Here is a 23,274-nt window from a genome sequence, read left to right as displayed (position 1 = left end):
TGGATGCTGGTGCACTGCACAAAAGTGTCTGTGAGACTGAACAGAACAGCCGACACTTCAGCAGTCTAAATGTAAAGCCGAGGTTTGGAGGGTGTCACGTAATCACCTTTACATTATGAAGAAGCCACCACTGTCGTTCAGTCAGCCGCCTTGCATCCTTTGAGCATGAAGAGCAATATTTCATAATTTTCCCCCTCAATATCCAACAAAACCAGAACCACAAATTATGAAAAACTATCTTTATTCTAGATTTTCATGTAATGATTTCAATATACAGTCTGAAGGAACATTTCAGGAAACAAATACTGTTCAGAGGAACATAATCTGATATGCATACAAACAAAAGGACAGTTTAGAAAATGTGAGGAGGCTGTTAATGTTTCTAAGCAACACAAGGATGGAAAAAAAATAACCTCCTATAGCCTAATGCTCTTCACAAGGCTTTATTATTAAGGTCTGAACGTTACACGTATGTGGTAGGGTTAAAAAACAGAAAATAAAATGTTATTTTGAATAAAATAAAAAAGGTCTATCTACAGTTCTGTAAACCAAGACCATTTAAAAATACTTATTTAGAAAAATAAAAACCTCAGCTAATATAGTAATTGTACTTTTCATGCTAACCCCACTTCCTTAAGATTTTCTGTACAGGTTTGCTGTGTTTTATGAGTGTTAACTACGCTGACACACTGGGAAAACTTTCAATGTTTACTTTTTAGAGAAGAAATATCCATCGAGTCAGAATGGATACCAACTGCATGTATATGTATGCAGTTTATGCAACTTTCATCATTAGCTGTACAGCTGCCTTCTGCAACATGCCCACTTCTGCAAAGATGGAAACATGAAAATATAAAAGATTTCTTTGTAAGAAAAAAAAGAAGACAAACAGCTGTGATCTTTCTTATCAACATCAAATAAAAATGTGACACTTTAAGCTAAAAAAAACCAAACTAAAAAAACTTTCACAACATCCCTCCAACCCACGCCAAACCAAATATGAAAAAAAACAAAAGAATAGATGGCATGTACCTTTCCTTTCCTGGCCAAACTGATCAGAGCCGTACAATGTCAATAAAACCGGAAAACGTAGCATATTAGGAAAGGAAAAATGAAGTTCAGGCAGTCCGTTTCAACACACACATGAACCATTTTAAACCCAGTTAAACCTAAGTTTAAAACCCTGAAAACGTATTTTTCCCAGCAACACATTCCCCGTGCGTGCAAAACTTGAATCAAATCTGATCACCGCTGAAGATTTTTTATTTTTTTTGGTCTGTCTGTGGAGTAAAAATGAGCAAAATCCCTGGAGAAAAATGTCAGTGGAGATTTAGCATCTAGTAAGCAATGTCATATGATAAAAAAAAAAAATCTCCAGAAGCTGCGATACAGTTACCCACCGTCTCACAAAAAAACTCATCTATGCTTTTTTAGACCGTTTCAATTCAGCTCAGTTCATCACAGGTGTTTTGAAACTTTGATCAAAATACCAAAGCTTCATATTATTGTCATGTTTGGACAAACACTTAAATGGGATCTTATTGCTTAAATCAACACATTTTCCCACTGAAGCTAAAATAATTTAATACTATTAAAATACCAAAAAATCTGGTATATTCCACCAAGCAGTGACTCCTCGGCTCTCCTCCAGGTAAAATGGTAACATTGTGTTATTTCAAAATGAACCCGTTTAATCGGCAGAATTCAAGGCCCAAATCCATCTCATTTTCCGCAAGTAAATGTTGGAAATGACAATTTTTCTTTATTTGCAGTTTGGGAGGAATTTCTCCACCTTATTCTGGGGGGAAACGGTGGCGACGGCGGAAGGAGTTCGCCCTGCGATCGGGCGATAATCACATCATGAAGACAAAACATTCCTGCGATCAGAGACTTATTTGCCATCACTTGCCAGCCAACGAGAAATCAAGATTAAAGCAGCTGAAGAATCAGAATTTAAAAAGGCATCACAGGATGGAGGAATAAGGTGGTTAAAAGAACCCAAGTGTGTTCATTTTACTGAAATGTGTAAAACTAGGGAAACTGAACATTTAGTTTTACGTTGGGAAATGTTGGGGGAATCTGGTGCTTGAAGCTCACTGCATAGACGGGCTTTTGGGCTTCAAGCTGCTGACGCTGCAGAGTCACACAGCCAAGTATGTCGTTTTTAAGGGAACAAAACCATAAATCTTTGCGTAAAACTGCATTTGAATCATAACTGAAACCTAGTTTTTTAAAGTATATTTTTCCCAACATTAAAATAGCAATGCTAGAATGGGGTAATAATTTTTAAGAGTCTGGTCTCTTTTTAAAAAAATTAAAATCAAGAACCACAGCTTTAACTATAATGACCACAGTGTTACTAGGCAGACTGAGGAATACTGTACACACGCCGCCTGCATGTTTTCTTCGATTACTGATGCCGAGGACTCTGCATATGTGACAATAAAAACATCCTAAAAACACCTTCATACACTGAAGAACTTCACATATTGGCACCTTAAAAAAAAAAAATCCCTTCACTCCCAGCGAGTCTGTTCTACTTTTCTCATCAACATGCCCGATAGTGTAATACAATGTTCAAACTTCATCTTCCAAACACCAAACTAAAATGAAATGGTGCAGGTCAGCCTGCTTGTTGTGACGCAGCTATAACAAGTCGTTTGCATGTGGCGAGTTACATAACCACTACAGTATGTCAGGGCTCCTACAGAGACTACAGTACCATGTCCTCAACTCCCCACTGAACCTGATGCACACTGAGGTCCTGAGGTTTAGGAAAACCGATCCCTGCTGCCCGTAGGGAAGATACAGTTCTTCATGCATGAGTTAGAAAACAAGCTAAACGGATTAAAAAGCAGAACGTTGTTCCCAAACAGCAGAAAAATGTCTGTTTTCAACACTCGGACGATTTTCCCGCGCATTCCCTGTTAGCTTGTCTCGTGGTTAGAGGTATAGTATAACAACCATATTTGCAGGATTACAGCGTAAACATTATTTGGTTATAAAAATACGTTAAAAACTAGCGTTTCATGAGATGATTGCTCAGGGTGGCTTTTTTTTTTTCCTTTCCGTTTCGTGAGTCGGGCATGCGTGCTGTTTTCCTGACAGACATGAGTGATCTCTTCCTCCTAATGGTTCTTTGAATTTATATATATATATTTTTTTAGAAATCTCCCGAGTATGTGTGTGTGTGTGTGTGTGAGTGTTGGGGTGTTTGTGTGCATCGATTTATATCGACAGTAAATGTAAGTACACACAAACGCACACAGGAGGCGTTTCTCTTTCCCGTCTCGAGATCACCATTCGACTCTATAAAGAAACGCAAGGCGACGGGGAACGGGAACATGGCTCAACTCTGCAGGGTGTTTTATTACTCCTCCTCCTCGTCGTCATCCTCGTCGTGGCAGTGAGTGATCTCCTGGGGCGTCTGGGGGAACAGGTTGGGAGGCTTGATCTCGCTGAAGGAGCGGGTCAGGTGGTTGCGTTTGCACTCCAGGTCCTTGCAGTCGCTGCACTGGGTGCGGTTACGCGTGGCCAGCGGCGACTCCACGTCGATGTCCACGTGGGCGTGCTCAACCGTTGACTCGTGAGGCATCTGAGGGACATCGAGGAAATATTTAGAGGAGAAACAAGCCAATTACGTTTAGCCGGTGTTTAAAGTCCAGCGTTCAATCGCGGTTTAAATACAAATATTTATTCATCTATTGATTCCCAACATCCCAGTTGTTCTGTATTACTTCAAGAGCTGCTATTTTTCTTATTCATCTTATAGTATTAAAAATACATTTTATGTCTTGAAAAATTTCTCACATACACTTTATACACCTGACCGGCCTAAGAAAAAAAACACAAATTTAACAAAAAAGAAAAACAAAATCCCCCAATTTCAATGACTAACATTTAAAATATAAACCCACTCTTATTTAAATTTTACAGATCAATAATAACAATAATAATAACAAAACTATTCATCACATTGATCAAATCTGTTTGTTTCAAGGTAATTGACCTTCTTGCTCAAATTAAGCACTTAAATTCTATACAGAGATCAAAACAAAATCCTTATACGAGTAGAAACACAAACTTCAGCTTCTATTGGAGCTTAAACTCCACAAGCTGAGTTGAAAGTTTTGCATCAGCACCAGTGAAGTGAAGCGTTGACCTGGAGTGTGGCCTTAAAGTTCTGTCTCCCTCCGGTTGGAGTCAAACACTCACCAGCACGTGCGCGGCTCTGAACAGGTAGCTGAAGGGGTAGTACAGCAGGTTGATGAAGGAAGCGGCGTACAGGTCAGCGTAACGCATCACCTGGGAGGCGAACAGAGTCTGTCTGGAGCCGCTGCGGAAAAGGCTCCCCATCATGCCGTAGCACATGTCCATGTCGTGCGTGACTTTCTGAAAGGAGGAAATGGGTGAGAAGAAACGCCGCTTTTATTCTGAATCGGCGAAAACGGCCAAACTGAAACAATCTGAGGAGCCGTTGGGAGGCGGAGGATGCTGTAAAAACTCTCCAGCTGGTGTTAAAAGCTTGGGAACAAAGGTGGTGCAGTGATTAAAAACAGCAACACAGGCTGTACCTTGACTCTTCTCTGAATAGTGCTGATGTCAGGCCTCTCGTTGCTGCTGCTGTCCAGATGTCTGAGGAAAGACGAGGAGAAAGACGATGAGTTCAGGGCGAGGGGCCGGGGGTGTGGGGCGGAAACGCATATCAGTTCACTGAAATGTAGGAAGTCAAAGAGGCGGTGTAACAGCGGGCTATAAATACCCATGGCGGGTTATAAATACGGCCAGTAAATGTGGTTATCAGGTGGCCTGCGTGGGCCGACCCCTTAACACTTCACCCTTTTGACCCCGTTGTTCTCTCAGTGTGCATGCCTTCACACGGTCTGCAGAGAGCAAAGTGCAGCAGAGCCGGCGGCGGGGGCGGCCGGGGCGGGAGGGCAGGGGGTATGTTCGAGACAGGAAGTGGACGAAAAGAGGGCCAAAGGGGAACAGCTCTTACTTGTAAAGCTCTGCCAAGAAAACGTCCAGGCTTTGAAGTTCCTCGAATAGCGCTGCGAAACATAAAAGGAAAAGCAAAGTGTCAGTGATGAGGATGTGGACCTGTAGATTTAACCCTTCGATGCGTCTCTAATAACGTCACATGAAACATCCCCTGCAAACAAAAATGTGTTCTTAAATAAAAAACATAAATAAAAAATAAAATCCTTTTTTTAAAAAAAACTAGAATCAGAGCTAAACAGGGAGACAAAAATATTAATGATATCCAAGTAAAAACATTTACCAAAACAATATCAAGTGTTTAGAACATTTTAAGCAAAATACAGTGACAAAAATTACTATACTGTAAATATTTGTAAATAGTTTTCATTTTTTAATGTACAAAGACTAGTCCCAATCAAATGAATCAAATAATAAACCGTTTTAACCTCTAACCTGCTAAGTTGTTGCCATGATGTGACTCTAGTTTACTATCTGAAACAACATGTATGATTTATGGTCAGCACACTTAATGGTAAAACATTATTAAAACCAGCATCAATTCGATCATCAACTATCAAAGTATTTTAAAACTTTGACCCTTAAACAGACTGCATTTTTTTCTACATAAAACTCTGGTTTGTAATTCTTTATTTATGTTAAAATACATTTCAAACATTATGTATGTTTAAATATTGCAACCTGGTAAATGCAATGCAAACACAGAGCTGGTGAAGGTCTGTGACCAAAACGTTTCATTGTTAAAGGTTTTTAAGTTTAATAGTGTGCGACAGTTTCTCCCTTATTTTTATACAGATTTATATTAAAAAATAGTTTGGTATTATTTGGTCATTTTCAGTCTTGGTTGAATTAAATTTAAAAAATGATGCAAAACCTTCCAGCTTGACATAATCAACTTTTACTTAGCTTTATTGGTTTTATAGTTTTTTTTGGATTAAAGTATATTCAGATTGAATCACTAATTTGTTTTTTTGTAGAAAAAGAAGAAATTGTAGCGGACACCTTCTGGCCCTTTGAGGTTGTCTAGGAATTTTGATTCCGTCTTATTTTGAAGTTCTCGTGGCACCAAAAGATGAAATTCAAACAGTGTTTCTTTCTTACAACTCTTGTCGGTCCAAACGTGCAGCTCCTGGGCCAGCTCAGGAATCACCAGGAACGTTCTCCAGCCCTGACGCTTCTTAGACTTGAGGATGTCTCCGAAGATATGGTCCCCAATGTACAAAATGTCCTTCCCTTTGGCCCCCAACAGGTCACACATGATGTCCGAGGAACCTTAGGGTAATAACATGTTAATTAATTACACCTCCGGCCCTTTAATGCTAAAAATAAGACGTAATAAGCAGTAAAACTGAAAAATTGAAGACGTGCTTGTCTCACCTCCTGAGTACACTATGCCGTGCTGCAGAGGTCCGGTGTAGGTTCCAATCTTTAGACGTCCTGTGGTCTGGATTGAAGACGCAAATTAAAATGGCCCAAGTAAAGATCTTCATCAGACTAAACACATCTGTATTTTTAAAGTTAACGATTGCATCGATTTCTTTCGCATTCGGACGCAAATTGCATTAACTGTTATCGCTTTGCATTTATTTAGAGGAAACCTGCTTTCAAAAATGACAAGTTGTCCAAACGCTGAGGACGATGTGACGTGGTCACAGAGTCGGAGTCTGTGTCCTGCTTCGTGTCCGCTCACCGTGTCAACCTGTCGGAGAACGGTTCCCTCCCCGAAGAAGACGGGCTTCCTGGCGTCCACCAGGATCAGGTCGAAGTAGGACTGCCAGGGCTTGTGAGCGGTGCCGGGCTGTGGAGGGTGGAAACCCAAACAAACCACATGAGTTACCAAAAAACTTACAGTAAAGTGACACGTTTTTCACTTTCTACCTGCAATTTCAGCAAAATTGATCTTACCTTGGGGCCGTGTGGAAAGTCAAACAGGTAAGTCATAATTTTCTGTGAGTAAAAAGTGTTTGGATGTAAATCAGCTGTATCAAAAATTGAATAACAACTAAATAGACAACAAAAAAAGTCCCTAAAAGCATTTCTGTTGTTTTCGTCTAAACAGTTAGCCGTCTGCACTCACGTCCGTGTATTTGTAGTCGCTGTTGGTAGCCAGGAAAATCTTGGCCACTTCATTCATCCGGCTCAGGAGAAGTGGGAGCTTCCCCTGGTGGGAACAGAGAGGAGAGGAAAAAGGAAAAAAAGCTTTAAGCATCTTCACAAAGAATGTGACACAATGTGTGTGGCTCTCATAGCAGAGCAGAGGACACCTGCTGCATGCAAAGTACTCACATCTCTCACTACGTACTTCTCCAGGTTTTCCACAGTTTTCTCCTTCAGCGTTCCCTGAAAAAACAAAGAAAGACGTATAACACAACATGTTCTGGCTTGCTGAAAGTTTCCGGGGGGGGGGGGGGGGGTTCCACACCATAATAATGTTACTTAAATCAATGGTTGCATGAACTTTACCTTGAAGTGAACCCAGTCCACCGCGTCCCGAACGTCCTGGAACATGCTCTTGTAGGACATAAAGAGGTCGCCGTCCTTGAAGCCCGTTTCACAGCTAGGGGAGGAGGGGGAAAGAGAGACACGCGCACAGCCGTCGGACAGGCCATATCTTTACAGAGGGTCTTTAAAAACATGACATTTGTTTCTTTTTGTTTGCTTTTAAATGGGATAGCCTTCCCTTGTTGGAGGGTCCCCAGCCAAACAGGAAAGCATTCTCCCCCTAAAAGACCAACAACCAGGTTTCAGAGGACAAAGGACATGCAGCCATTCCAGATTACATTCTCAAAAGAAATTAAAAATCAATTACAGGCCATTAATCCTCCTTTACAGAAGTGCTAAAAAGATTATGGAAGATTATTTCATTTTATGTGGATAGTTAGTGAGATTTGCTTTTACTGTTATTAATCTGACAAGGATCCATGCGCCTACTATCTGGTATTAATTCTGTAATTCTATTAAAAATAAACAGGTCTGACTGAAGTCCCATGAGGAAACCATTTAATAAGAATTAGCTGACATTAGCCTTTAGGACACCAGGACGCTCCCATGCTTTGGGCCATTTGCTCTCGCCCCTGTGTGGCTTGCAAATGTCTTTGTGTCAACATGCAGAACTCAGAAACTTGTTGTTGCACGACATGTAACCTGGCAGAGATGTTCTTACCTTGTGTATCGGTCACAGTTGGAGAAGAAATCCACAAGACAAGCAAAAAGGTAGGTTTCTTTGAAAAGAATAAAATAAAATAAAATTAAGTCAGTCAAAGTTTTACTTGGGTGTAAATTTTCTGGAGCAGTCGCCACCAACTTTACCTGGGAGGTTGAAGAGTGTGTTAAGGATATAAAAGCGCTCTGTGTCGTCCCTCTGGATAAACTTGTTGGGGTATCGTTCACGGATATCAGGACTGGGAGAGAAAAAACAAAGAGAGAGACAGAGAGAGAGAGAAAAGAAAAATATATTTACTTATTTTTATATATATATTTTTTTTATTTCTGAGATGCAGAAAGGAAACCAGCTTACCCTCGGAGGAAGTTAAACCCGTGGACACAAACCAGGATGTTGCCATAAGCATCAACCTTCAGTAGGTTTCCATACATGGTATCAAACACAAGGCCTCTGAAGAGGAAGGGGAAACAAAAGCCAAAAACTTTACTTTATTGGGACTTTTTGGGACTTCTCTACTTTTTGAGATAGAGAATCAGCAAGTAAATTAATAATTGTGATGCGGCAGGAAAATGACGTGAATGGAAAAAAATGCTACAACAGAAAATATGAAAAATGCAGCGTGCACTTATAGTCAAGCCCCCTTTGATCAGACACCCACACACATTGATACAGTTGTGGCGGAGTTCAAAGCAGAGTTAAACTGCAAAAGAAGATCACAAGCTTTGGAAATTTCTCAGAGTTCTGCTGCAAAATGAAGAGAGAAAATTATTCTGACTACAAATAGAGCTTCTCTGGGAGGAGGTTCACCTCCCTGCAGGACAAACACGCAGCCAGAACTATAATTTACATCAAAGCATATTCATCTATTAGAACAGCCCAGTCAAAGTCCAGACCTAACTCCAACTGAGAATATGTAGTGGGACTTGAGCAATGCTTTACTTAACATCTCATTTTACAGTTTAACAGGAACCGTTCAGTATTTAAGCAACGGGGACGAATGGGTTGACCATCAGTGTCAGAACAGCTCTTGGTGTGTCCAGTTTGGTCTGACCTGGTGGGAAACGAAGGATCGTAGACGAAGCTGAGCAGCTCCTGGGGATAACCAATGGACACCAGCCTCTCCACCGTCAGTTCAAAGCCCAACGACTCGTACTCAGGTGACTTGTAGACTAAATATCAAAACACACAAATATTTACTTTAACACGTTTTAATAGATTTACAGTACTGTACCATACAGTACTATTCAGTACTGTAAATCTATTAACTATTAAATCTATTAACGGATTTAACAGAAGCAGAGCAGGTTTGTGTTTAATTTTCTACCGGCAATTTTTTTTTATTTTGTTGATGTTTGACATTTAGTGTTCAAATTCTGAAGCTATGAACTGAAACTTTGATACTAATAGTCTTTTTAATGTCTCATCGTGTTTCCCTAAGTGATTAATTCAACAAAAGTTATTTAGCTTTCTGGCTAAAAAAAAAACTAAACAATTTGTCTGATTGAGATTTGGACTGAAAACATATGATCTATGCCAGGTGTGTCAAACTCCGGTCCTCAAGGGCCGCTGTCCTGCAGTGTTTAGATGTGCCATAGGTACAAAACACTGGAATGAAATGACTTAATTATCTCCTCCTTGTGTAGATCAGTTCTCCAGAGCCTTAATGACCTAATTATCTAAAAGTTGTAGGACAGTGGCACTCCAAGCCTGGAGTTTGACACCTGTGATCTATGCTATGCTGTAGTACCAATGCTACACCAGTAGGTGGTGAGAGAATACTGTCAAGATAAGCTTGAAAATTAAAAGAAGATACTGAGCATGGCTAAGGCTATGCTAGGCTAAAGAAGCTTCCAAAACAATTGTAGCTTGTTTAGCTTGCAGGAGGCCTCTGCTTCTCATACTTATCGTTTAACTGATTAATAATTGGATGGCAAACCGTGCCTCATACAATATATATATTTTATTTTATTTATTTATTTTTTTACAGATTTTGAACCAAGTGAAGCTAACACTATGTCAACTAAGGAGTTCTGGGTTGGTTCTTAAATGCAAACTGTATATATTTTTGTACAGTTTGGGCCTAATGACTGCTCTGAGTATGTTGTTCTTTCAGCATATTGACTTTTTTTTTGCCTACTCTGGTTAACAATTAATCGATTACTAAATTAGTTGACAATTCTGTCAATAATTGATTCATCACGATTAATCATTTCAGTCCTGATACAATGTTTCCAATTTTAACTTATGCCCAAAAGACAGAGTCTAATACAGGGGTGGGCAAACCTGGTCCTCGAGGGCCGGTGTCCTGCAACTCTTAGATGTCTCCCTGGTCCAACACATTTGAATCCAACAGCTGAATCACCTCCTAAGTGCAGTCAAGTTCTCCATAGTCCTGCTAATGACCTCATTATTTGACTCAGGTGTGTTGAAGTAGAGACACATCTAAAAGTTGCAGGAGACCGGCCCTCGAGGCCTGGAGTTGCCCACCCCTGGTCTAATATCATTATTCTGTTGACATGTTTTCACTCTCTAGCGGATCCTCCCCCTCTAGACGGCCACTCTCCGTTTTCTGCCAGCTCGAACATACAGCGCACAGCTTCATAAAGAAAGCTGATCAAGTGTGAAAATAATAAGGCCTTAACATTTCATCCGCAGTTCCTAAGAGCTCTGTGGAGACTGATGAGGCTCTTCCTCGTCATCGCCTGTACTCGGTATTTACACCATACTCTGGAAATATAAACATAGGCTGATGCTAAGAAAAGGCTGGCACAAGATTAAAATGCTTTCTTAGGCTGGGGGGAAAAAAATAGGAATATGTCAGATGTTATAAATACGCAAGAAAGAATGTTCTCTGTGTTGTTGGCCTCCCAGTGGGGCGCAGGGAGGACCCAGGGGAGCTGAACTGGTTGATGATTCTTAAGGGGACAGTAAACAACGGAGCAAACAGGAAAACATCTGCAGTGTTCTGTAAAAAGCACACAGCCGCAAGCTAAAAAATGATTTGGGCTGAAGAAAACTAGCTAATTTTTGGATTAAGTAAAACTCTCCGTAAGAACAAGCCTGCTCCTGCATTATAATCATGCACTGTGCTGCAGCTCAGCTCCCCCTCCTCTCCTCTGTTTTTCTCACAGTAAACTGAGGGTCTGGGCTCACTGCCCAGAGCTGCTGCTAACATCCCAATCCACTCCTTTTTGCTCACTTGTCGTAATCCTCTTGAAAGTCTGAGGTACAAAGCAAAACACAAAACAACTAAAAAAAAAGAAAAAAAACCTAAAAAGAAAACAAAAAAACATCCATTTTGAGAGTTGCTTCCCCTCGATCACCTTTGCCATCATCACTTAGTGCAGTGGTTTCACTGAGTGTGCTCGTTCCCTCACATAAGTACAATCAGTACTGGCTGAATGAAAGGCCAATCAGGCTGGTCATCTATCATAACTATGTTTTGTTTTTTTAAAATTACAAACTTGAAATATAATTACACACCTCCATAAGTCAAATGAAACGCATACTCCCAACAGGCTAGGTCAAACTCAAATAACTTCAAAAGGCATTTAAATCCCTTTGCATTATAATCAATGCAATGCAGTCAATGCAGACTATTGAGTAAATGTTTTCTGCAATGTTTTGAAGAAATACGAGGTTTTTTTCTAGCCTGCTCTGCGGCGTCAGAAAGGTCCTGGTTAAGTGATTCTCCAAAGAAAAGTAGGACCAAAATTCCTCAACAGTGACGTAGAAAGACTTGTTGGCATTAATCGCAATCCGTTTATTAGGATCAGGAGAAAGCTACTTCTCTTACATTGAGACAGGTTGTTTTGGATTGCGTTCCCCTTTAATAAAAATGATTTTTATTGAGTCATTTTTTTTATTTTATAAAACACGACAATATAAAGTCATTTAAAAAATGGAAATCTATAAAAGGACACATTTCCATGGCACTGTTGGTTTGGTCACTTGGCAGCTGTGGAGGACGCTGGAGGACTGACTGAATAAAAGATGCGTTAGCTCCAGCTTTGCTAATTAATATTCAGCCTATCATTAGTGCAAATAACCTTTTTTCTTAGTAACTAATAAAAAAACATGCCTTTCTTTAAAACGTCTCACAGCAACAGAGCATCTTTTCACAAGTAACTAAAGTCACTTGATGCCATTTCAGACATTCAGCGGTTAGCGTGATGGGAGAGAATTATTGAGCCGCTTTTCTTACAGCCTCATTCAAATCTATGTCGACAGAAAGTTTCTGATTTTTCTACAACGAAGGATCCACCAAAAAACAACAAAATAATCAGATTGGAAGTTCCTGGTTGCATAATTTGGGTGCCGCCCGTTATTATATTACTGTTTCTTGTTGAGTGCTTGACAGTGTAGCATTTCTGCTCTCCTGAGGTCCTTGCTAACCCTATGTAGCTCACATTTCTTCTGCTGTCATTTGATACACACAAACAGAACCTGCTCAGAGCCACAGAGAGACATGACTTCATCTTCACAAATATGTCCGATCACATCCTTGATCAGATTATTGCCAGATAATTATAGTCCCACTGCTCCCATTGCTGAGCGGTGTGTCGTCTCCCCGGGGTTTCGTAGGCCCAGCTCAGGCCCGAATGTAACGCACACCCTTCACCCAGAAGGTAAACAACCCGCATCGCTCTTCAAACACACCATCTAATCCAAGCCTCCCAAACGGGGACACAGTGACTGAACCATGTCACATAACCGTCTATATTAAGGAGCTAACAATGTGCGTCTTAATTTATCTGTTTCCATCAGTGTGCAAATGAAAGCCTTGGTTTTAGAATCAGGACACGGTGAGGCCCACTGTGGAAAAATACAAAGACTCCGGCACCGCCTCGGGGGCCAAGATTAAGCCCAAAGTCTGCTGGAAAACTAGGACAAAACTGATAGCATCTCAATGCAATCTCGGTCTAAACAGGGTGGTGCAACTGGTGCAGGGACGTGCTCCCGTTAGTAGCAGCAGCACAGATAAAGCAAGGTTGACCTGTCTAATATTGATTTAGCTTAGAAAATGTTACCAAATATGTGATGTTTGACGGGTGTTCCCTTAAGAGTTCGCCGAGGTTCCAATTTTTCATAAGGTTAAGCAAATTTGTCAGAATAAAAAAGTTTTATGTAAGATATACAAAAAATGCTCTGATAATGTTTATATAAAACATATAGGATGTTACAAAAATATTTCTTTTTTTTATAATTAGTAAATAAATACATAAATAATAATAATAAAAAAAATACAGATTTCAATAGTTGAACCTGGAATATTTAGTTTTGGTTAATTTAAATATTAAACATTTGCATAAAAACTGGAAAATCTATATAGGCAATTATCAAAGTGATCTTAATAACAGATAAGCACACTTTAAAAAGCACAAAAATCTAATTAGTTCAATCTTTTACATAATGAGGTCAAATATCCACATTCACACTGGTCACTAAACCCAGTGACAAATTGAATATTTGGAATATTTATCTTTAAACTGAAATGTTAAATTAAGAAAATCTCCACAAGAAGTTATATTTCTTAGTTTAGATATAAGATAAGCGACAATTAGGAGGATCCTAATCCAATCCAGCAATTTATATCTGATGATGAGGACCTGGTTCTTCTACATTTTTTACAGTTTTACACTTATACAGACTGCATTTCTATTTTAATGTAATTTTTCATATTTGACTCAAAAAGCATTTACTTTGTAAATCTTTATGCAGTAGCAATGTGTGATCTCCATGTTCCACAGATCTTTAAATAATACTGAACTTGGCTTCTGATTGCGCAGTTTGGTAAAGGACCGTCTCACTGGTCCTTCTGCAGCTGATCCAACTTTAATGAGTTTTCACTTCATAAGCTGTTAGTTAGGAGTTAGATCACAACATCGTTCTGCTCGTAAAACCAAAATAAAAATACTTTTAGCTGCTTCAAATCTTTGTGTGGCCCTGGGAATCCAGAACAATGGTTTTGATGTCTTTCCCCTCTATTACAGGGTTTTTGCAAGTTTGCAAGTCAAACTACATTCAATAAACGCCAAAAAAGAAGCCATTACATCAGAACTGTTTGGAGTGCAAATCATTTACATCTTTCTGTCTCTTTAAACAACATTGTTTATGCGCGTCACAAATGTGAACAGTTCCTAAAAAAAGCCAGTTGCCGTCATCCGGTGGCGATGTTAGGCAGCAGCTATTCAGTGAAACTGATGAGGCACTTAAGTGATGAAAACTGTCCAAAGATACACGATAGCCGCACTTCTAGCAAACATTAACACTTGGTAACAAGCCCCCATAAACTGAGTCATGTCAACAGCTGAGCGTCTGGAAAATATCCTGCTATCCAAACGTGGCGAGGGCCTCCACAGCCTCACAGGAACCGCGAGTGAATCCCTACCTCAGGGGAGCCACCACTGCTGAGCCCCACAAACAAATGTGACCCGCTTTTCAAAGGCGGTGAGCATTTATTTTTAGACGTGTGGAGTCCAAAAAACTGGAGCGAAGTCAGAGAACGACAAGGTAGGGCACACAGAGAAACGCTTGGCCCATAAGATATTCACACGACTTACTTTAACTAACCTGTCCTGATCCTCGGCATATTGGAAATTTAATACGTCACCAGGATCTGGAGCTGAGGGGACGTTCATTAAGTCAACCATTATTTGCAGTGAAACGTTCTAGAGTCTCTCTTATCTTTTTATTTATTTTCAAAGGACAAGCTTTAAAAATAAATCCAAAAATATAAAGTTAAACAAGACTAAAAATAAAACTTGATACAGAGGAGGTTTTTACTTCTAAGTATTAAGTGCAATTTCTTCATAGTTGATCAGATTGTTTTTTTATCTCTGCTTTTGCAAACGGAAATGAGTCGCGTCAATGAATATTTAACTTACCTGCTAAAGTGTAATCCATATCAAAACCAAAGCACTTGATTTTCTCCATTGCCAAGCTTCTATTGACGAAGATTCTGAAGAAATAAATGAACAAAATGGTGGAAACATGTAAGTTGCATTGCTACAATTAACAAATGGACCGTTAGAAAATATAAAAACTCTACAAGAAAGCTGCATTTTCTTACATCAATTTTCCAATGTCACAAGCATAAATGAAGCAGTGAAACAAAATCTGAGCGTCTTTAACAATACAAGTTAAAATATTTACCCTGTGTCTGCATATTTTTGATAAATGATGGATAAATAACCACATCTGTCATATGATTTTATTTTAGCAATTTCTTCTGCTCCCAATATAAAATTAAATTCTATTTCCATTGATTGTTTATATTACATTTAAAATCACTATAACAGACCTCTTAATGTTAGACTGCACAGTTATTTATTGGCATTTTACTGTAATGTAGGTGTACTTTATAGAAACTACTATAAGTCATTAAAAGTCAAAAAGGATTTTGCTCCTGAAAATAAAAAAGTGACTAATATTGCAAAAGTATGAAAAACGTATCAGAATAGCTGTTCTTGGAACGCTGTAATGCTCTCTAGCACATGGAACAGAGAGCATCTTGGCAACAGTTGGTCTATAAATTTAACATCATCATCAACTTTTAAACTACAGAAACTCAAGAAAGTCATAAATCATGTGAAATCCAGGAAAAATGGGACGACAGCTTCAATTGCATTTCCTTATAAATATAAATAATAAAGAGTAATTGAAAAAAATTGCTGAAATCATCTTTCAAATGTGGGAACACAATGTTTACGTAGCCATGTTTACGTAACCATGCCAACACAGAGGAACCACACCGCCAACCTAAGGGCAACAGACCCCCTCTCTCTTCAACAGCTCTGATTTAGCTGAATATACAACAGAAAACCAAACAAATCAAAAGTTCAATCTGCCAGAAATGAGACTTAATCCAGTTATAGAGACAAACAGAAATCAGCCGCTGATGTAAAGATTTTTTTATAACCACAAAGCTGACTCGGTGCTTATGTGATTCCCAGTCAGAATCACATAATCCTGTTGAAAATCCAAGAATCCGTTGTGAAATACCTGGCAGCAGATCCGTAGTGAACAAGCTCCCATTTAGAGTTTAGTCCAAGACACGACTGGCAGTGCATTCTGAGTGAAATAAACATTAGTTTGCCTCTGCGTTGGTCTGATCTGCTCCAGCTGCACGGTGAAGCTCTGGCACCCTGAACAATAAACACCCCCTAGGCCCCCTCCCTCACTCTTTGCTTTCTTGTCATTCAGAAATTTTCTGACTTGTTGCAAAACTGATTGTGGCCCTTCCGCGTCATTCTCTGTTGTTGTCAGTCGGGGGAGGTGGGGTTGTTGTTGAGCAGTGCGATGATGTTTGTTTGCCCCTCAAAGACATCTAGAATAATCCCAAGTCAGGTAGGATCATGAGAGCTGGGCCCCGAGCGACAGCTGCTCATTTTCCTCAGGTGAGGCTCAGAACACACACAGATAAGCTTCAGATCAATCATCTTCTGGACTCATTTATTATCCACACTCCAAACTGTCCGAAGACTTTGACAAACATCCAGCAAAATGTTTCCCAGGCGATAACGTCACCTGTAGCTCAAACAGATGTACTCTAGTTTGCATGTGAGAGTTAACGCAGCATTTATTCTTTATTCTCTGACATTTCTGCTTTTTGCAGACTTAATTTTTGGAAAATCTGGATTTTAAAGTAATAATAATAAAGAACCCTATCACAAGATTAACTTGTAGCTATTACATAGAGACAAACCAATCAGGCCTTTTCTGCCCAATACCAATTTCTGGCTTTTATTTTTGTACTCCTGACCTGTCCTTCCATTTCTGACCGATCCTATTTTTTGTTTTTTTTATGAAAGGCTACAAACATCCATCCATCCATCCATTTTCTAACACCCTTGTCCCTTAGTGGGGTCGGGAGGTGCTGGTGCCTATGTCCAGCTAACGTTCCGGGCGAGAGGCAGGGGTCACCCTGGACAGGTCACCAGTCTGTCGCAGGGCTACAAACAGAAAACAGAAAAAACAAAGTGCCACAAGCTCTTTGTCAGATGTGCTAGTTTTGAATCTAACAGAAGATAAAGGGATTTTAAGATTGTCCCCATTTTTTGATCTGGAAAGAGCTGAACCAGCAGTCGACCTGTTTATTACGCTGAATGGAATAAAAAAGTCACGACCAGAGATTTTTTCATAACAAAGAATTTTGCCAAAGACTGTTTAACCCTGCTTAAAACTTCTAGTCAAAACATAAACAAGAGGGGAAAAAACACTGAATACAATGTTTGCTTAGATTTTAAGTTTAAGATAAAAAGTTGAAACCTGACATATTTAACAATAGATTTCACCGTCCATTTAAGTAACAACATATACAAATGTTATTACGAGGTAAAATCTTTAGCATTTACTTCACTACTTTAGTATTTACTGCTCAACAATCAGAGAGTAGTGTGCTACTTTATTTTTAACATTTCTGAGCGCTGTAGGGGTTAAAAGTCACTTTGAGCCAAGGATTTCAATCTAAATCTTTCCTATTTTTATGCGGATGACATCTAATGTGCAACCTTTAGCTGGAGGGCGGTGGGAGGCAATGAACGGCCATAAAGGATAATCTGTGCTCCTCCTGAGCTCGTCTATATTGAAAATGGGTGTGGGCGACTTGATTACTGTAGTCAGCCTCGACTTTAGTCTTGCTGACAACAGCGTACAAACATCTCCGACGGGCCGTGAATACAAGAGAAGCCCTTAATTACTTTAGCTGTAGATGGAAGCAGCTGCGGGACTCCCTGCCAGATTCTTTCCACTCCTCTCTAATCTCACGCAGTCGGCGATTGGACTCTGGGAGTTTTATCTGTGCGGGTCAAAGTCATCCGTCCGTTGTGATGTGATCTCCGGGGGCGCTCTGTGTGACAAACAATCCCATTTACATAAACGTTTCAACTGATCAGGAACTTCTTATGCAAATGCATCGTATAAATCAGCAGGTAATTGTTGTCCCGCACAGCACCTGTGGCTCTTTAGCATGCACGGGCATCTGATGGGAGGGGTCGTGGACTGAGCGACCTTTGCCCCGACAGGACACACAGACCCAACAGATAAGTGACAGTTTTATAAACCCTTTGAGCACGGGATATGATATGATGGCAGGGAGGAACAACGGCACCCATTGTCCCCCAACCCTCCGAGTTAAACATTGAACAGCCACTCACAGTAAAATACTGTAACCACGAATGGATGTTTCCTCACTACAGGCCGAGTTCCCTCCACCCCATCATCAGCAGACAGACACAGAGCGAAGACTATCAGAGGCAACAGCGATTGGACAAAATAAAGGACAGAGCAATGCATTTAAATTCACTGCCAGTCGCAACAAGACATATTTGCTGACCGACAGCAAAGTTTTGATTCATGCATTAATTTCCTGGAGCCCAATAGTCTGATGACATTTGCCACCAGGCAGCAAGAAAAGCTGCACAGAGCCAAACAACCGCCCTTAAGAAATACGTAACTGAATATGCGATCAAAGCTGGCAATAACCTAGTTTGTTTGACAGAAACTCTGCACAGTGGCTGAGTTCTCAGACCACAAGAGCATGTTTCTATATAATTTTTTTTTTAGCTTGAGAGCATGTATTTAAGTGTCTTGAGTCAGAACCAACTTAAAAACTCTGAAAGCACACTTCGGTTTGGGCTCGTAGCATTTAAAAACACTTCATCCAGTGAGCAGCGCAGACTTGTTATTTCTCCATGTCAGGAATTATATCAAGCCTTATATCAAGCCGACAATCCTCCACCAGCCTTTTAAGTCAGACTTCTAGTTTTGCTGCCTCAACTGCATGACGGAAGTAACTGCATGTGGTTTTCTATATGCTAATGAATGCGCTAGAAACAAAAAAAACATGGTGCCATTTCAAAATGGGCAATGAGCAAACGTTGTGAAGGTTAGCTTCTAAAAATGAAAAGAAACCATTCAGAAATTAATTTTCTAACCAGCCAGAGTCAAATTGCAGAATGCAAACACAAACTCCTCATATTTGACCATTAAGATGTTGTGGTCAACCAATCTGAACCAGGCTTTATCAACCCGATCCAATTAGGCAGGTAACAGGTCTTGTGCACCATCAGCATTGTATTCTTTGGTCCAGTGTTTCCATGTGAATTCCGGTAAAAAAAATAATAATTTATTGTTTCCTGCACAAATATGCAGGGGAGACTTTTCACTTTCACCGTTTTATTTTAGTTGAGTGTGATCCAGAGAGAAGAACCACAAAGACATCCAAAGACCCCGTCAGCGCCACGGCCCACCAGTCTGGGGAGCCTTTCCCAGAATAAACAGCAGGTTGTGTGTGATTCCCCATTTCTGAACTGAGAAACCGGCTGGGCAGTGATCCAAATGAGGTTCTGTGAGTAAACCATTTCAACCAGAAGAAGGAAACTCATGCTTCTGCTCTGGTTCAGGTTCTGGTCTAAAAAGGACTCAGATGTTCCTTCTCTGATTCACTTCCAGTTCTTTTCTTCTCCCAGGTGTTTTTTTTTTTTTATTCAAAAATACTGTTGGATATCTTACTCAAAATTAGGCCACCAGTTCTTTCTGTAAACATCAGACACCAAAAGCCTAAAAAGGTTAAGTCTTTAAACTATTTAATAAAGTGTTTGAAAGGATTGGTGTTATTACTAATAAGTTAATTCTGTATCTTATTACTGACATGCTGCAATAATAATTCACTGATAATTTAAGCATTAACATTGTTAATTCTTAGATAAAAATATAACACAAACGTTCCAATTATCCCTTGTTTAAAACGTGCGCCAACACATCCGCTCAGTACAGAGGGATTCAATCTTCAAGACATTGATTCCACATATATTAAGACTGGTTAGTTTTATTCATGAGACAAAACAATAAAATTGTTTAATGTAGCCCAAAAATTGGCTTTTCTAACAGTTTTGTGAAACATGATAATAGATAGAGAGGAATCTCAATCTCAGGATTACATAATATAAATGTGCAAAGTCAGTCTTATCCATCACAAGCTGACAGCGCCAGAGTTCTTATCATGCTTGTCATTCTACCTGGCTGTGCTCCAGGTCATTCATAGATGAGCTCCTTACCTGTGGTAGGGCTCCCTCCTGTACTTCTTCATGGTAACGCCGTCCATATTGGCTGGCAGGTCTGCATAGTTTTGCAATCTGTCACTCCATGAAGTCATCATCTTTTAAATGTGTCAGTGTCTGGAAAAAACAAGAAAGTAGGTGGGGAAAAGTTATGAAAGAACTGAATGTATGTCTGACTCATAATCACTGTTTTCTAACTGAAGTAAAGTATTAATTTAATGTTTTCAAACTGCTAGCATCTGTCTCTACAGTATCTACATGCACACTTATGATTGTGGTCCATCTGTTCTACATTTTGTTCTGTCTGATAAAGACTTTATTTACGTCATTTAGCATTTTCTGGCCCAATTGTTCTGTCCATATTTTTCCTGTGAAACATTCCGTATGACGTCTAACTAAATGAAAAGTGCTCCATGAAAATAAGCAAGTACTGCTTAAGTACTGCTACTGCAGCTAGAACAGTATAACATGCTGCTAATTACTTCTGAGGTAATCAATAAAATGTATTTATTGCTATTTAGACACAAACAAAAATATTGGATGAAATAACAGTAATGCACTGATTACGGTTTTCCTGACCAATACTGATGTTTTTTTAAGTTCAATCTGCTAAGTCTAATTTATTATTTGAAGGACTGTTAAAATGCCTGAGAAATTGCAAAAGAAAAAAATATTTTTTTTATTAAAGATTTTAGTTTTGAATCTAACAAAACTACGGTAATATGATTTCAAGATTATCCATATATATGCATCAAAGCATATCTCTCTAACTGTTCTCTGATTTTCATTAAATGTTTTAATAATTTTAAAAGGATTCTTAGTTTTGAGGCATTTCATCAACAGAAAAAAGGAAATCAGATTTTTCACTATGTGACCTGCAGATTGGAGACAATCAACAGAAAACTAGCTAATGCTAACCTTTTTCCGATGAAATGGTGCATCCTAATAAACAATTTTTAAAAAACAACAAATTTGGTCATATCAAAGCTGTACTATGTAACTTTTATTTATTTTTTAAGTGTTTTTTTAGATATTAGTTAAAACTATTACCATGTAGTGACAGTATAACATGAGATAGATAATCTGTGAAAATATCGAGCTCCTATTGCTGTCTGAGGAAATGCATTGCTCCTGGTCAATAACAGCCAATAAGAGCCAGGAAGAGCGTCTTAGTACTGTCAATCAAACTCGTGAACACGCTGCTAAATGTAATGGCAGAGAAACAGACCAGCAAGTGTATTACATCTCTCAGAAACAGAAAATAATAATAATTCTGAACAGCAAAATTTGTCTTTCATCATGTAAGAAAGGGAAAACTCGAGCAGGCTTCTAGTAGCCAGCTGATTAGCAGTGTGCAGATACAAGCTGCTTCACTCCATCAATGAAAACTCCGGCAGCTTGTCTGACTGCATGACGAAAGAGTGAAGAATGAGGAAAAGGGCAGGACATGGGAGATAAACCTGTTCATCTCAAACATCCTTCGTCATTACATTTCAAACTAAATATTGATTTTAGAAAATTGTTCAGGCTGAATAGATTTTTTTTTTTTTTTAAACAGTCTGGTGAATTTGCTGACTTTGTTAGCTGTAATTACCAGTACTGTGTTTGTGCTCCCCTTGCTGACACAGTTTCTCCCTCAGCTGAATACTGCAGGGAAGGAGGAGCAGAGGTAGCTTCGTCTTCTTTCTTTTTTTTTTTTTTTTTTTACTTTAAATGGAAGCAAGAATAGAAGCGAGTTTTAAGACCTGTCAACGACCCCTGTTGATTAAAACTCTCACTGCAAAGCTTGTACCACAGTCCAATGTCTGCACCTATTCCTCTATGTGGTGGAGATAACAGACAGAGACCTTCCTCGGTTACTTTTTATGCTCGTGTTGTTTAGCTACTGTCTATGTGACAGCTTGATTTGACTGACTTGGCCAGATAAGTCAGCTCTTCTCAGTGATTTTCCCCCCTCTATGTTCGAGTTGTTTCGTCGTCTCCGTGGCTGGATGCGCTTCGGTCGAAAACTATCTGCTCAAAACTACAGCCGCAAAGAACACCTTGTTCGCAGCGCTTCCAAACATCGCATTACATTGGCTAACAACCGTCGGCTGTTTTTCTTTTTTCTTTTCTTTTTTTCCCCCCTCTTTTGGCTGACAAAGACTGAAAGGACAACAGGAAGCAGAGGTTCAAGTAACTATACCGCACTATCTCCCCTTGATGAAACACAAAGAAGACGGTCAAAGCAGATTTCTCCTACAACTGACGTGGTTCAGCACTCACCTCCGAGTTCCTGGATACAAATCGATGGGCCGTCCGTTGGTCTGAGCATGCGCGGTGCGCTGTGTCAAAGTGGTGTTTTCTTTCGGAGCTGCTAAGACTCTGACAGTGGGGAGCTGGAGGCGCAGCGGCGGTGGAAACTCAGCTAGAAAGCCAGGCAGATCAGTGTCCGAGCTCGGCTAGCTCTCAGCAGTCATGAGGCGGTCAGAGGGAGGCGCTTGTTTCTGCCTGTCACAAAGAGGCGGACCCATCTGCCGTCGTGGCGGAGACACGTGACTGCGTCACAAGGGTATAAACGTTTTCTTTATTAAAAAAAAGAAATAAATAAGGAAAACTATGGAACGCATTTCGTTCTGGGTTATACTAAATTGTAGAAGGCAGAAAAAGTAATGTAAGATAGTAAACCACCATTATTTACTAGTATATCTAAAAAAATATTGTGTAAAAGTGAAATATTTCCTGTCAGTCGTCTCAGAAAGTGAAATGAGTCTATTATCTAGAATCCTCCCACAAAAAGCGATATAATACCAACATTTGTTTCTTGTAATTTTTATGATTACAAGAAACAGATAATCATAGTAAAAAAAAAAAACAACTAAATTTGTGTCTCAGAAAATTCAAATACTTTAAAAAAGTTCATTAAAACCAAGGAAACAGAGCACATCATCCTAGTTCTTAAGTCCTTACACTGGCTCCCTGTTGCTCATAAAATAGACTTGAAAACACTGTTTTTTTATAAGTCACTGACACTAAAATACATTAAAGACTATCAGATCACTCAGGTCTTCT

The 23,274-nt window shown here is 39.5% G+C and overlaps 1 protein-coding gene across 5 annotated transcripts; it reads right to left on the bottom strand.

The window, feature by feature from the left end:
- Nucleotides 1–224: 224 nt before the first annotated feature.
- Nucleotides 225–22,696, bottom strand: nt5c2b (5'-nucleotidase, cytosolic IIb). Of its 5 annotated transcripts, none has more exons than XM_028019268.1 (18): nucleotides 22,489–22,696; nucleotides 20,221–20,340; nucleotides 15,049–15,122; nucleotides 9,213–9,330; nucleotides 8,516–8,611; nucleotides 8,308–8,399; nucleotides 8,162–8,219; nucleotides 7,462–7,555; nucleotides 7,285–7,338; nucleotides 7,076–7,159; nucleotides 6,904–6,945; nucleotides 6,689–6,796; nucleotides 6,376–6,442; nucleotides 6,100–6,270; nucleotides 5,000–5,051; nucleotides 4,575–4,635; nucleotides 4,216–4,392; nucleotides 225–3,595 (listed from the first exon to the last, which is right to left on the bottom strand). In XM_028019268.1, exons 2-18 carry the CDS (start codon nucleotides 20,319–20,321, stop codon nucleotides 3,371–3,373), a joined length of 1,674 nt encoding a protein of 557 aa, XP_027875069.1. In that variant the 5' UTR covers nucleotides 20,322–20,340; nucleotides 22,489–22,696; the 3' UTR covers nucleotides 225–3,370. The 5 variants fall into 5 exon arrangements, with proteins under 5 accessions (XP_027875069.1, XP_027875071.1, XP_027875070.1 ...); XM_028019270.1 differs by lacking the exon at nucleotides 22,489–22,696 and adding an exon at nucleotides 22,139–22,477; XM_028019269.1 differs by lacking the exon at nucleotides 22,489–22,696 and adding an exon at nucleotides 21,818–22,124.
- Nucleotides 22,697–23,274: the final 578 nt, after the last annotated feature.

The sequence above is a fragment of the Xiphophorus couchianus genome, chromosome 5, assembly GCF_001444195.1.
Source record: "Xiphophorus couchianus chromosome 5, X_couchianus-1.0, whole genome shotgun sequence".
Lineage (NCBI taxonomy): Eukaryota > Metazoa > Chordata > Actinopteri > Cyprinodontiformes > Poeciliidae > Xiphophorus > Xiphophorus couchianus.
The sequence above is the reverse complement of the archived record's forward strand: the minus strand, read 5'-3'. Positions and strand labels throughout refer to the sequence as shown.

Coding starts and splice junctions, on each gene's coding strand:
- nt5c2b (XM_028019268.1), bottom strand. CDS start 20,321: ATGATGACTTCATGGAGTGACAGATTGCAAAACTATGCAGACCTGCCA. Junction 8,612..9,212: donor GATCCTTCGTTTCCCACCAG/GTCAGACCAAAC, acceptor CTTCCTCTTCAG/AGGCCTTGTGTTTGATACCA. Junction 3,596..4,215: donor TCAGAGCCGCGCACGTGCTG/GTGAGTGTTTGA, acceptor GATGTCCCTCAG/ATGCCTCACGAGTCAACGGT.